General features: G+C 42.8%; 1 protein-coding gene across 1 annotated transcript in view; it reads right to left on the bottom strand.

The window, feature by feature from the left end:
- snd1 (staphylococcal nuclease and tudor domain containing 1) overlaps window positions 1-16130 on the bottom strand; it is a 390687-nt gene that overhangs the window by 26087 nt on the left and 348470 nt on the right. The window contains exon 22 of the mRNA XM_084049382.1: window positions 13459-13662. Coding sequence (XP_083905508.1) covers window positions 13459-13662 — 204 coding nt within the window. The remainder of the gene's footprint in view (window positions 1-13458; window positions 13663-16130) is intronic.

Raw genomic sequence — 16130 nt, 5'->3', positions numbered from 1 at the left:
CGCCTGATGGAGGGGAAAGGAACTGGGGAGCTTGTAGGTCGGCTATTTTCAAATAGCCAAAGTATATAAAGGGCTGAAGTGGTTAATGTATGTTTTGTAATAATAATCCAAAGTAACTTGTAACTAAAGTTTTCTAATAATTGTAGTGGAGTAAAAGTACAATATTTGAATCTGAAATGTAGTGGATTAAAAGTTAAAGTATGACGAAATACTCCAGTAAAGTAAAAGTACCTCAAAACCGCACTTAGCCGATTTATACTTAAGTGTCGCGCCGGCATCACACGTCGAAAATAGCTGATCTACAAGCTCACAACGCGTCGCAGCCCCGACACGTTGTGAGCTTGTAGATCAGCCATTCTCAGCGCATGACACCGGCGTTTCACTTAGAACTCAAGCTTTAGAGTTTGACCAAAAAAAAATGGCAAAAATAGGACAGGAAAAATGGCATTTGCGCATGTGCGTGTGTAATGGAAACCACTCGGAGAGCACAGCAGAGGAGTAAAGGGTAAATTTAAAGGAGACAATTATGCATCTCCAAATGGCAGCGGAAGCACTAAAAAGGAGAGCGTTTCAATTGTCCTCAGCTCACAGCATCGGAGGAGGCTGTGAAATGCAATAACGCCATCTGCTCTCCACACACCCCACCACGGAGAACTAGAATTTTTCTTTTTTTTTTAAATCTCCGACAGTATCATTAACCCATTGAGACCTGGAACTGTGTCATTTTTAGATTTGAGCTAAGAAAGCATTATTTTACACTTTGGGCTATTCAAAAATAGCAGATATACAAGCTCATAGCGCGGCACCGAGTGCCGCGCTACGAGCTTGTAGATCTGCTATTTTTGAAAAATCGTGAAAATGTGTGCAAATCTTCTGAATATATATATTTTTAAAGCGAACATTTTTAACTCAAATCTTTGCTTCTGGGGGGTCCCTGGAACACAATATTTTGATGGGGGTCCGCGGCCAAATACATATCATTTTGGGGGTCCTTGACATGAAAAAGACTGAACACCACTGATATAGAAACATAGGTTTTTCAGAAAACTGTTGAGATTTAGGAGACATGTAGAATCGGCTTCAGGTCTCAATGGGTTAAGAGATCGTACCCAACACCTTCCATGGCGTGCCGGCACCAAATGGGCCTTCGCCGAGAGATTACGCGGCGGAGAGATTACGCGCCGCATGCGTGCGCCGAGTTCACTTATCCTTCCATATTGCCCTAAATGCACAACAAAGCCTATTCGTTTTTTTTTTTTTCAAATGCCTTCCACAATGACAACACTATAGTATCACTCACAGGGAAAAATAATCCCACTATATTATTCAAGCCACATAACTGTAAGCGACACATGTGCCGCACGGCCAAAAGATCATATCTTAGCTGTCGGGGGAAACCTCCTATCTCCATATTCTAACTTTTCGTGTTTTTTTCCCGTAAATTAACGCCCTACTTGATCATACTACAGCGCAGCGGTGGAAAGTAACTAAGTACATGTACTCGAGTACTGTAATTAAGTACAATTTTGAGGTATTTTTTACTTTACTTGAGTATTTCCAATTCAATACTTTTTTTTTTTACTTCACTACAATTATTTGAAAACTTTAGTCACTAGTTACTTTGTGGATTTTCATTATTACAAAACATGCATTAACCACTTCAGTCCCTATACACCTTTCGGCCATTTGAAAATAGCCGATCTGCAAGCTCACAATGCGTCACAATGCGTTTACTCAAGTACATTCTTAACATGAGACTTTTACTTGTAACGGAGTATTCCTACATTGTGGAATTGATGCTTTTACTTAAGTCAAACATGTGAGTACTTTTTTCCCACGCGCGAAGCGACCCGTTTTCGAGCTTGTGGATCTGCCTCTTTTACCATTTTTAAATGTGAATCCTGAAAAGTCAACAGTCTTGGACATATGAGGTTTTCCACCTCCGACAGAGACGACATACAGAACACCAGATGTGTAATGGATTAGGTCTCGCGCTGTGACATTCAATCTGCTTCCATGTGTGTCCTGCTCGCACATGTCGGTGTGCATTATGCATGGATGCATTACGCCAGCACCAAGTACACAGTATGAATATGGACTTAGTCTAAAGTGACCCAGTCTCGTGATTTTAATTTTTGGGTCACTTCCTCCTTAAGGGATAAAGTGCTAATGCTATGCTTTATTATCCATCTAATCTCCATTCTATCTATCCGATCTACAAGCTCAAAACGCGCCGCGGTACGTAGCGTTTTGAGCTTGTAGGTCTGCTATTTTTTCTATTTTTGAATTGGAATCCCGATTTTTGTTTTGCTAGTTTTTTATTGGAATCCTGATAACATTATTTAATTTCAAATGCATTTAGTTATGGTTATGCACATTTTATAAACTTAAATAGAAATACATGGGACATAAAAAGACAATAGAATTTTGATACTAGTCATTAAGCTACTAATATAGACTGAAGTAATTAAAGCGGGTCATGTTTGCATGTTTGGAATTGTAACAGCTGAAATCAATAATCAATAATATATCAGTGTTCCGATATTAACCTGCGGGCCGCGTTAAGTGAAGGTGGGGGCCGCATGTGGCCCCTGGGCCGCCAGTTGCCCATGTATGTACTATATCATACTGACAGGAGTTCCGGACAGATTGCATCATCAACTCACGACATCCCAGACAGATATTCGGATATACAAGCAGAAAAAAGTGTACTTTTCCGTACTTCCTAATTTACATATATTAGTTCAGTCCAATCAAATATTGGATGAAAGAAACCATTTTCTAAACCTTTTTTGTAACCTGCTTTATTGCATTTTGTAGCATATCCACAGCCTAGAGGGCGAAAAGGCAAAGTGAACCTGGAGCGCTTTGAGTTCACGCTGTTAAAGCAAACCGGGGACTAGAAGTGAACCGAACTGCTGTTGAAAAGGGGTCCGAGTCCTTTTGGAGCGTTCACATAATGTGCAAAAAAAGGTCTCCCAAAAAAACAGTTTCAAAGTCTTCAAAGTTTTTCAGGCCACGGACCCCTTAGCTGAGAGAGAGATGAAGCAGGGACCCCCTCACTACATGTTGTGTAAAATTGTGTTGCAAAACTTTTTCCTATATTCTATAGATAGCTTCGTAGACTTGTTTGACAGCACGGTCATCAGTGTTGTGCAAATACAATAAAAACGTTTATTTTACACGCCATCTTTTCTGTAAAAGTGCATTTTCCGACATTTAAACCGACTTACTCTGTACACGGTCTGCTATTTTTTCCCCCTTCTACAGCAAACCTCTTCGCAGAGAACAGCAGATCTACAAGCTCACTGCGAGGCGTTGTGAGCCACAGATCTGCTATGTTCGGCTAAAGTTCCCCATAGAATAGGATGCTAGCCTATAGGGTTGAAGTGGTAAATGAAAGGAAAAAAAAAACTCCTATCACACAAACATATGTGCCCCCCCGCCCCCTGTAGTTACTCTGAGGACCCCCCCTAGGGGTCCCGACACCCCCCTCTCCCCCCTCCCCTGTTGAAAACACCTGCCCTAAACGATCAGAGTTAGCTTTAAGGGCTGAAACGGGACATCATTTGAAAACACAGTTCGTATCAATCCCGTTCCATTCACAGCAGCAGCTGTGCGGGACGGAAGTAATCAATCGCCGGGGCGCCCCCCCACCCCCCCCCCCACCCCCCCCCCCCCCCCCCCCCCGGCAGTGACGCCGGGGCGTTGGGTGACATATGGATTGAACGGTATCCATAGCGATAAAGCGTCACCCCAGGTCCCCCAGGAGGGCTGTGGAAGTGTTGGAACGCAAGAAGCACGACCGCGTCTGATCCATTTATTCTATTTCATATCATGTGGTCGTTGTAGGGGGAAGGGGAGGGGGGGGACCTTGTATCTCCAAAACCGTTCATTTTTTTTTTATTATATCGCTGTTGTCGGGCAGAAACCTCTTATCTCCATATTTACACACAAAAGCATCCAAAGTAGCAGATCTACAAGCTCGAAACGCGGCGCGAAGCGACGCGTTTCGAGCTTGTAGATCTGCTACTTTTGATGCTTTTGAATTTGAATCCTGAAATATAACAGTTTTGGACACGCAACGCATTGTGTGCTTGCAGATCTGCTTAATTTCACTACTCGCTACAAAAGCAGGGCATTCATGTACGAAAAAAAAAAGAAAAAAAGAAGTTGCCATGCGGAGATACAAGGTTTCTGCCCGACAACAGCGGCGCACCGCGTATGTCACCGGCTCGTCTCTCTTCTCCTCCTCCATCTAGCCTTTCAAACCCCCCCCCCCCCCCCCCCCTCTCTCTCTCTCTCTCTCTCTCTTCCCGTCAGTCAGTCAGTCAGTCAGTCACAAAGCCAGCAGCTGGCGTCACAACGCAATCATCTCTTCACCTGCACTCTTTCAGGTTGACACTCAACCATCCTTCCCTTTATAGTGCCGCCGCGGCGGGGGGCGGGGGGGGCCATGCTATCCATATGGTGTACTCATAGACGAGCATCCATGGACGGAATAAAGCATGATTATCCTCTCTCTCTCTTGCTCTCTCTCTCTTCTGTCCCACTCCGGGGGACAATAGCACCCTTAACCCATTCAATCCGGGAACGCGTCTGTGTCATTTTAGATTATTTTTTTTTGCTATAGCCATTATTTTTATACTTTGGCTTATCAACAAGCAGATCTACAAGCTCATAGCACGGCGCCGAGTGCCGCGCTATGAGCTTGTAGATCAGCTATTTTTTTTTTTTTAAATCGTGAAAATTTGTGCACATCTTTGAATACATGGTAAACGTTTTCATGTCAAGGACCCCCAAAATTCGCTTTAAAAACATACATTTTCAAGATTGTTTTAAAAAAATAGCAGAACTACAAGCTCGCTATATGAGCTTGTAGATCTGCTATTTTTGGAATAGCCAAAGTATTGAAACACGAGTAACGTCTAAAAATGACACGGACGCGTTCCCCGGACCGAGTGGCTTAAAGCCTGCTTTTAACCTTCCGACGCACTCACAGCGGGTCTACTGATATGGCTCTATGAAGAGTGCCAGCATGCATTACACCCCATCTGTTATGCAATGCTTTAACCCTTTAAGACCGGGAACGCGGTCTGTGTCACTTTAGATTTCTTTGGGCTATTCAAAAATAGCAGATATACAAGCTCATTTGTCGTGAAAATGTCTGCAAATCTTTGAATATATCTATATATATACATTTTTAACTCAAATCTTTACTTCTGGGGGTCCCTTGAACAAACTATTTTCAGATGAGGGTCCGTGGCCTAATATATTTTGTACATTTTGGGGGTCCTTGACATGAAAAAGCTTGAGAACCACTGATATGTACTGTATAGCAACATACGTTAAAAAAAAACTGTTAGGATTTAGAAGGCATTTGTAGAATCCCCCAGAAGCAAAGATTTGAGTTTAAAAAAAAAAAATCGCTTTAAAATTTTTTGCCCAAATTTTCACGATTTTTCTAAAATAGCAGATCTACAAGCTCATAGCGCGGCACCCGGTGCCATGCTATGAGCCTGTATATCTGCGGTTTTTGAATAGCCAAATAAATCTAAAAATGACAGAGACTATTTCCCGGTCTAAATGGGTTAAAATGGCAACGGGTATAGATAGCCCTGTAGTGTCTGTGTCCCCAATCCCCAAGGGAAATAATGAATAGAGCATAAATGGAATAGATAGGGAGGGCGGGGGGGGGGGACAAAGGCCACTTTCAAACCGCTGCTTGATAGCCCTTCTCCGTGGGTGTGGAAGAGAAGGGAACGAGGCCAGGATAGAGGCTTTTGCCGTGTTCCCGGAGAACCGGAGGCCTTTGGAAAACGGGCGGCAATCAAAAAAAACACACAATGCTCATTCCCTCTCTTTAGAAGTAGAAGATGAGAATGGGTGGGTGGGTGGGTGGGTGGGGGGCAGAGTTCAAGAGAGTGTCTAGATGTTGTACTGCGGCTATGGAACGCCCCTACCTACCCCTCAGGGGTGTAAAGTAACTGAGTACGTTTACTCAAGTACTGTACTCAAGTGAAGATTTGAGGTATTTCCAATTTTCAGTACTTTTTTACTTCTACTCCACTTCAGAGGCAAATATCGAACTATATACTCCGCTGCAATTATTTGAAAACTTCAGTTACTAGGTTACTTTGTAGATTTCGATTATTATTACAAAACATACATTTACCACTTCAGCCCTATATGCTTTGGCTATTTGAAAATAGCTGATCTACAAGCTCCTAATTTGGTAATTTAAGTACAGTTTGATACCAATACCTTTGTACTTTTACTCAAGTGCATTTTGAATTCCGGACTTTTACTTGTAAAAGAGTATTTCTACATTGCAGTATTGATACTTTTACTTGAGTAAAAACATCGGAGTACTTTTCCCAACACTGCCTACCCATGGCAATCAAAAAAGCCAATTCTGTGTCATCTTTTAACACTCGCATGACTGCAGTAAGACCAACTACCACTCAGTCTGACTTCAGATCAAAATGACAGTTTTTTTCCCCCTGCTATTCCATTGGCCACTCTCTCCCCTCTGAGCTCCAGACGATCCGACACCTTCTCCCCCGCACAGCAGGGCACAGTGGGGTGTACCATTGTCTTTTAAATATCTATTAACATTTCAATCCCACTCAAACCCTCACATGTTGGCTATAGTTTCATTTGGTTTAGGCTACAGGCAGAAACATAATAATATAGGCTATGGTACCGTGAATGTGTAACTTAGAATGGTAACTGAGATCCTATGTATAAACTTCATGACAAAAACGTATAAAACAGCGGGATCGCTGTAGCGGTGAGTTTGAATTAGGCACAGGACCAGGAAAACTCACATTGAAAGGAGACATGTCCAACTGCAGGCATGGCCTCATAACCACTGTAGCCTCTGTCTAATTATGTGACCGTCTCCAATGTCCAAAACACATTGATATCTCTTGACAAACCAATATTATTATATTAATAATAACAATATTCACATACTCAGTTGCCTAAGAGTCTCCCCCTTCTATCTCAGCGAAACAAGTGAACACACATCGGTAAGTTTCACACATTTGCACAACACGTCTTCATAGAAAGACTTCATAGAAAAACAAGCCCAAAGTCGCTTATAATAAGCAGACATGGCAACGCTGCCACTGTGCGTGTGAGAGGGAGGGAGGGAGGGGGAGAGAGAGAGAGAGAGAGAGAGAGAGAGAGAGAGAGAGAGAGAGAGAGAGAGAGAGAGAGAGAGAGAGAGAGACTATAAGCAACCGATTGCAATAATTTCACATTTTCTCTATAATTAGTAACATGTTGGCGCTACATGTTGGTGATCAAATATGGTTTTGTTGAAAGGCAATCAGAGGTTAGAGCTCATGATTCAAGCACCTGGCAGCTATAGTGTCCGACTTCGTTTTGAGCCAAATACGCACGCATGCAGGCTTGGGCAGCAGCGCGCATTGCTCAGATGAAATACAACATTCATTTAGAGGTTAGATCAATGGGGACAACACGGTTGTCATTTCTAGGCCTGAGGAGAGAAATCGCTTTGCCAGGTTCCTAGTTGACAGTGAAATGCAGGATAACATCGACACCATCGCACGGTATATAATAACAGTGTGGACAGTCGTTCTTAAAGATCAGACTCAACAAACACTTGGGATTTGCACTCTGAACAAAGACACTTGTATGCAGTTAAAAAGCATCTTTGAATAGAATGTTGCCCTTTGCAAAACAATACTCATCACCCTGGGGGAGAACATTTCAGATTCATTCCCGTTTGTCTGTCTCTCTGAAGACTTTCTCTGGTCGACAGGGTTGTAAACAGCCCCCATTGTCCCTCTTTATTGAATACATTCTTTGTGAAACTGTGAGACGATTATAATTCAGCCATAACAAACACAAGTTAATGCTTGCCTAAATACACAAAACCCTGCGCACTGCCCGCAGCGGCAGCAGTCAAACTGTGCAATCCAATGCCTCTCCCGTTTTTACGACTCTGGCTTTGGACAACAGCCATAAAAATGGCGTGGGCTTTGTGCTTGTAATTATTATCAGGCAGGAGGAAAAGAAAAAAGACAGCATGCAGCTTGGCGAAGGGTTTCGGGGGCCTTTGGAACGAGATTCGATGAGTTGGAATTATCACCGTGGCAAGTGCTGGAGAGCTTTACTTTTAATAGACGTTTCAAGTGCGCTGGCAATGGGCGCCGTGTATTAAAGCTGTCTCCAGATCAAACTATCTGTGTTTTGATTAAGCCATTAAGACCGTGAATGCATCTGTGTCATTTTTTAGATTTCTTTGGCTATTCAATAATGATAGATAAAGCTCATAGCTATGAGCTTGTAGATCTGCTATTTTTGAAAAATCGTGAAAATTTGTGCAAATCTTTGAATATATATATATTTTTAAAGCGAACATTTGTAACTCAAATCTTTGCTTCTGGGGATTCTACAAATGTCTTCTAAATCCAACAGTTTTTTGAAAAACCTATGTTTCTATATCAGTGGTTCTCAAACTTTTTCAAGTCAAGGACCCCCAAAATTATATGTATTTGGCCGCGGACCCCCATCTCAAAATATTTAGTTCCAGGGACCCCCACGAAGCAAATATTTTAAAGTTAAAAATGTTTGCTTTAAAAAAATATATATTTAATGATTTGCGCACATGATTTTTTTTTTTTTTCCCAGATCTACCAGCTCATAGCGCGGCACTATGAGCTTGTATATCTGCTATTTTTGAATAGCCAAAGTATTAAATAATGATTGAAGTGGTTACACAGATGCGTTCCCGGTCTTAATGGGTTAAGCCAGCGCTGTTTTTGTCCAGAAGGGAGACAGACACAAGGCCAGTGCCAGTTATATATATATATAATCGAATAGCAGCTTCAACCCATCCTGACCATCTCGGTACCGTAAGCCTATTAGCCTCTGGTGGACGGTGGGTTTTAATCAGTGCTCCGCCGCTATAGGCTCCATTAGCCAGGGCTGCTTTATAGTCCTGACTACTGGCTGCGGGTCAGAGGTCAAAATACTCTCTGGAGCCAGAGACGCAACGATGCACGTTGCCTTATTGACTGCCTTTGGCAGTATAAGGAAGCCTTTTTATTGGCTATTCCGTTAGTGTGTGCACGCGTGTGCTTATTTACGAGAGAGTGAATAAGCAAGCTAATGTTTGTTTGTATGTGTGTGTGTGTGAGGCTTGTATGTAAATGTGTTGTGCACACTTGGGGCCTGTATTCACTGTATTTCGTCGATGTCGCGGCTGAAACCTTGTATCTCCATATTTCACCTTTTCGTTATATGGCAGTGAAAATGGACGATCTACAAGCTCACAATTGAAAATGTTCGCCTATATGACCTGCCCCCAAAAATAGGCCAGGTTGAAAGTGTTCAAGTGTGTCTGTGGGTTTGATGAAACGTGTTATACGAGCTTGTGACTAAATAACGGCTACATTGGATCCATTGGAACACAGGTTCTCCCCCATTTCCTGAAAAAGTACGTTTTGGACATACAGGGTTTCCACCCGACATTGACGATAATGCGTGTGTGAGACTTGTACATAAATGTGTGCGCACGCTTGTACACGCTCAACTATTCATCAACAATTCCATTCCTGTGGGCACTAGGCACACATATTCTCCATTCCTTTGTGTGCATCAATTTGTTAAGTACGAGACTGTGAGAGTAATGTTTGAGGGTTGTACTGCGCTGAGAGCAGTAATTGTCGCGGAAATAAATATCCACACATTTTTCTTTATCTTCCGCGTTACAGAGTGGCTTTGATACCGCCGGGCAAATTAGCATAATGAGAGGGAAACAAACGAGGTGCGCTTTATAATGTCAACGCCGGGGATAATAACAAAATGGCCGCCCTCGGAAAAAAATTGCAGAGGTGTGTGTGTGCGTCTGCCAGAGGGGGCATTCGGAAAATGGGAAAACATAAACTAATGAATAAATAAATGTTAAAAAAAACAAGCCTTAAGAAAAATATATGTACAAACAATTGAATTTCTGCTCAAATTAAATTAATATGATTATTATGCCACTTGAACCACTTTCAACCTGGCATGCCTTTATTTGGTCGTTATTGTCGAAGTGTTTCGAGCATGTGGATCTGCTGCTCTCTCTCTCTCTCTGGAGATAAGACGTTTTCTGCGCGACAGCAGTGCTGGAAAGTAACTAAGTACATTTACTTAAGTGCTGCACTTAAGAACGATGTTGAGGTACTTGTACTTTACTTGAGTATTTCCAATTTCCAATACTTTTACTTCTACTCCACAAAATCTTGGATACAAATATTGTACTTTTACTCCACTGCATTTATTTGAAAACTTTAGTTATTAGTTACTTTGTAGATTTTGATTATTATTATTAAACATACATTAATCATTTCAGCCATTTGAAAATAGCCGATGTACAAGCTCACAATGCGTCGCGATGCGATTTTTATACATTTGAAACATTTTAATGGGATATTCTGCATGACACGTACTTTTACTTTTGGTACTTTAAGTACATTTTGATTTCAGGACTTTCACTTGTAACAGAGTATTGCAGTATTGATACTTTTACTTAACCCATTTAGACCTGGAACGCATCTGTGTCACTTTAGATTTCTTTGGCTATTCAAAAATAGCAGATATACAAGCTCATAGCGCGGCACCGAGTGCCGCGCTATGAGCTTGTAGATCTGCTATTTTTGAAAAATTGTGAAAATTATTTTTTGTATATTCTTTTCCAAAAAACTGTTAGGATTTAGAAAATGTTTAGAAGCGGCCTCAGGTCTTAATGGGTTAAGTAAAAAATGACAGTACTTTTTCCACCACTGCCCGACAGCGACGCTATGTTCTTTGGCACGGAGTCGCCTGTCGTTTGAACACGGGTGTTTAGCTGAATGATTGCGTCCATACGTGGAAGAGAAACGCCCCCTAAATGACAGCCACAGTGAGCGGTGACATGAAGATGAGGGCTGCTGTCTGTAGCGGTGGCGACGTGGGTAATTACGGGCCTTTAGCAGAAGGTTTACCCCCCCGAAACACTATATATGGCTGCTGTCGGGGCAGAAACCTCTCATCTCCTTATTCTAAACGTTAGTTTTCTTCGTCAATTAAAGCCCTAGCTTGATCGCACTACAGCGTCACGCACAAAAGCATCAGAAGTAGCAGATCCACAAGCTTGAAACGCGGCGCTAGCATTAGCGTTAGCTTGTAGATCCGAATCCTGAGATGAATCCTGTGTAGAATTTGAATCCTGAAAAGTAACAGTTTTGGACATATGAGGTTTCAAGCCCGACAGAGACGATATGGGCCTTGAAACGTAAACAAAATGTGCTCTGCTGCTGCGTTATATGAATGTGTCACGTAAATATATAACGCTGTGTATTTATTCTAGTTCCATTGCAAGCCTCAAGGGTCAATGGAACAAATGTTGCAGTGACCGCAACGATGACAAATCCGCTTTTTCTCTCTCTCTCTCACACACACACACACACGGTTTGTATGTATTACTATACTAGTGAGGACATCGACCTAAAGCCTGAGTTACTGCGTCTTGCGTGCCATTGTCGTGCACCTAAAAAATCTACAAGCATCACAACGCATCAAAGTATGACGCGTTGTGGAGCTTGAAGATCCCCTTTTTTTTTGTTGGTGCGTGACACAGGCGTGGCCAAGTATAAATCAGGCATAACTTCAGCCCTAACCCCTAAACCTAAAAAAAAAATCACCTTAAACCATTAAAACAACCAAACTCTCCAGGAACCAGGAAAATTCTCACAATGATTAGTTTCTCAAATTCTACTATAACGTTTGTCCCTCACAAGTATAGTAACACACACAATCACACACACACACACACACACACACACACACACACACACACACTCCTCTATGTGGCTGAATGGAGTGGTGCGCTTGTCACCGCATAATGACCGACATGCTAACGATCACATGATAACGCCGTCCGCAATTATGATGGGCTTGATGACAAACCATAACCGTCTCACGAATTAACGGAGATAATGACGGCCCGATTAAACTACGATCTCCACAATGAGGCTCATCACCATTACGCGGGTGAATGATCGCGACTGACGATCGATCGCCTCACGCGCGACATCCCAAACAAGATCACAGGGTAACCTGTCACCCCTCCTCCCACCAGCTCATTGGCCTCTTGGTCACAGGGTCCACCCTGAGTACTTGCACTCGTACATCGAGCTGCCTCACGCAACATCGGCCCGAACCCCACGGGCCACAAGGGCTCAGGGAAAACGCTCGTTTCCCCCCAAGGCGTCATTTGGTGACCCCGGGGGGATGGCAATAGCACACCGCTCTAGCGTTTCATATTTAACCCATTCAATCGGGAACGCCTCTGTATCTGCTTTTTTTTTTTACGTGTGTTCAAAACTTTGAATATATATTTTCTAAAGTGAACATTAGTATATGAAATCTTTGTTTCTGGGGGTCCCTGGAACAAAATATTTTACAAATATTCGCTTTAAAAATATATATTCAAAGATTTGCAAAGATTTTCAAGATTTCACAAAAATAGCAGATCTACAAGCTTGCATAGCTTGTATATCTGCTATTTTTGAATAGCCAAAGAGATCTAACATGACACAGATGCGTTCCCGGTCTTAAAGGGTTAACTTCAAATTCGGTTCAATTTGATTTTGTCTCAGTGCTACAATGGGCGGTGATAAGGAGTGCATCTAAACACGTGCATGTCCATCTACATCATGTTGTGACAAAACATGTCATCAGTATCCATTCGCCACTTTCAACCTGGTGAAAGGCAAAGATACAAGTTGGAACTTTGCCTTTTTTCAAATATTGTTCAAATATTTGTTTGACACAGAATCAAATGTTTTATGTCCATGATTCACCAGGAGCCTGGATGGCTTGGTTCCAATATTTTCGGAAAATCTCCATGGGCTTTCCATCTGTGGAACCAGAGGCGGTAGACAAAATGGCCGCCACTGCTATGCTCTATAGCTTTTTTTCCTGAAACGAAGCCTCTGTTCCCGTGGCTACTTACGTAAGACTAGGTCTGTCACGATTATGACATTTTATTTGACGATTGATTGTTGCTCAAATAATTGCGATTAACAATTTAATTGCGTTTCCGGCTTTCCGCTGTTGAACATTGGAACATTACGAGTAAAAAAATATATATATCTGTTCTGTTAGGCTTCGTAAAAGGTGCACAGGTCAGATATGACAAATAATTTACATAATTGAATCACTTTATACTTAAATAATTAACATGAATAGTGGAAATAGACAATGTACTTGTTCAAAATGCATCACATTGTGACTATTTCCATTTTTTTTTTTAAACGTTTGAAAACATTTCTCAACATTCAACGATTATGACGAAGATATTGCTATCATATAGGCGATTATGTAATAGTCTCATAGTGACAGGCCTACTTACACCCCCCCCCCCCCCCCCCCCCACGACGGCGCCCCCACCCTTACCATCTTCTGCAGGTACTTCTCCTTGCGGACGTCCACCATCACCATGCCCTCCTTCACCAGGCCCAGGCCCACGTCGTCCTTGGTGTCGTTGAACTGCAGCGTGATGTGCGCGCACGAGGACACCGTGAACTCCACGTTCAGCAGACACTGGGTGTTCTGGATGTCCCGGACCACGCTGTCCACCACGTCGGCACGCGCGTCCTCCTGCAGGGGAGGGGGAGGGAAGGGGGGGGGGTTGATAAACCTCTTATCTCACAGCTGATGTATATGTTAAAGTACTCATGTGGCCCATAGTCGCTTCTTTTGGGCTGGTTTTCCTAGACCTGGCTGCTTGTTTTCTCTCAGTAAAGTAAAACTACTTCAAAAGTGTACTCAAGTACAGTACTTGAGTAAATGTACTTAGTTACTTTACACCACTGATATCTGCTAATAACAGGGTCAGTAATAACTACACTATAACAAGCTTGCTCGCCACTTCAGAGCCATTATGCAAGCACACATACACACACACACACACACACTTGAAAAGCTAATGTATACACGCTAATAACAGGGTCAGTAATATGTAGGCTATTACTGCTCTCCACTTCAGCACAGATAACACACACACACACACACACACACACACACACACACACACACACACACACACACACACACACACACACACACACACACACACACACACACACACACACACACACACACACACACGAAACACTAATGTATACCTGATAATAACAGGGTCAGTAAAAGTAGATTATACTGCTCTCCACTTCAGAGATCTCACACACACACACACATACACACACACGCACACACACACACACACACAGCTTGATGCATTACCAATTATGCACTCAACCGATCCCTGAGCACCACTAACCTTAACCCATTGAGACCGGAGGACGAATCTGTGTCATTTTAAGATTTCTTTGGCTAATCAAAAATAGCAGACCTACAAGCTCATAGCGCGGCAATCGGAGCCGCGCTATGAGCTTGTAGATTTGCAATTTTTTTGAAAAATCGTTAACATTTGTGCAAATCTTTGAATATATCTATATTCTTAAAGCGAACATTTGTAACTCAAATCTGTGCTGCTGGGGGTCCCTGGAACAAAATATTTTGAGATGGGGGTCCGCGGCCAAATACATGTCATTTTTGGGGGTCCTTGACATGAAAAAGTTTGAGAACCGCTGATGGTGGTCCAAGTCCACATATCAAATTAGGACTTGGTGGCATGCTGCGAACTGGAGTTATAGCTGTTTGAAATCCCGTGCTATAAACGGGCGGACGGACATAACATCATTGGGGGTCCCTGGACCCCTCTTTGATAAGCAGTGGCACGTGTGGCCAAAGAGAGGAGAGATGGCATAGGCAATGTCCAAGGCCGTGTGTGTGTGTGTGTGTGTGTGTGTGTGTGTGTGCGTGTGTTTGTATGTGTTTCTTCTTTGCCGTCAGGCTCATACGGACGGACGGACGGACGGACGGACATACGGACAAAGTCAAGCTTAGAGCGGTTGGCACCGCTAAAAACAACTGTTAGGATTTAGAAGACTTTTGACGAATCGGCCTCAGGCCTTAATGGGTTAATACGGACTATGAAATCTATGGGCATACATCTACAGTCATAACATATTGTATCAATGTAGATACCGCGCAATACCACTGCCATACGTTTTATAAACATTTGATATCTGCTGCTTTTTGAGGTTTGTTTTTTTATTGTTTTATGTTGGTGAGAAGTCTTAAATGACAAAAAGAGAAAAAAAATATATATAATACTGTACATACATTTCCAAAATCACACACTGTCACAACAGGAAAAACAAGAATACAAATACTGTAACAATGAAGATGGAAGAAACCAAACAAAACCAACAAAACAAATACAAACACAAAAACGACAATAGGGACTGTGTGTGTGTGTGTGTGTGTGTGTGTGTGTGTGTGTGTGTGTGTGTGTGTGTGTGTGTGTGTGTGTGTGTGTGTGTGTGTGTGTGCGCGCGCGCGCTGGGATCCAGCCTGCTTCGCTACGTTCGGCGGACTTTTTTCTCTCTCTTCGCTTCTCAGTCTGGGATGCACCCCATTGACTCGTTTTGCAGAACTACACTGGAACTACATATGTTACGCTAGGCAACGTCGTTGCTGATTGGATGTTGTTCAAACGAATGACGAATCACAACGATCACACTGTTTTTTTTGTCCCGCCCCGCACCACAGACCAATCAGAAGCCACGGTTCGATTCCAACCTTATGCCATGTCCCGCCTCCCTTGGAGATAGGAGGCATTCCAGACTGAGAAGCGAAGAGAGAGAAAAAAGTCCGCCGAACGTAGCGAAGCAGGCTGGATACCAGGCTAGAATGTTTATGCTTTTTTGATGTTTTTACATAAGAGTAGGAGGCTAGCCCTCTGTAAGAGGGTCAGTCTGTAAGAGGGTCAGGCTGTGTGGTCCGTCAGTGTGTTACAGGGACCAGTTACAATGTGCAGCCACCTGTAGGTGCTCTTTTTAGCGGCTTTGATGGCAGACCACTCCGGTCTGCCACCTCGGGGCGACTGACTCCCTCCCCACTCAACGGTCCTTCTGGTCGATCGACACTGTCACGACTTTTTTCTGTTCTGGCCCCACAGTGGTGGAATGAACTTCCCACTGATGTCAGGACAGCAGAGT

This window comes from Gymnoscopelus microlampas (genome assembly GCF_963454915.1).
Source record: "Gymnoscopelus microlampas genome assembly, chromosome: 23".
Taxonomy (NCBI): Eukaryota; Metazoa; Chordata; class Actinopteri; order Myctophiformes; family Myctophidae; genus Gymnoscopelus; species Gymnoscopelus microlampas.
Note: the sequence above shows the minus strand (reverse complement) of the source record. Positions and strands in the feature narration are given on the sequence as shown.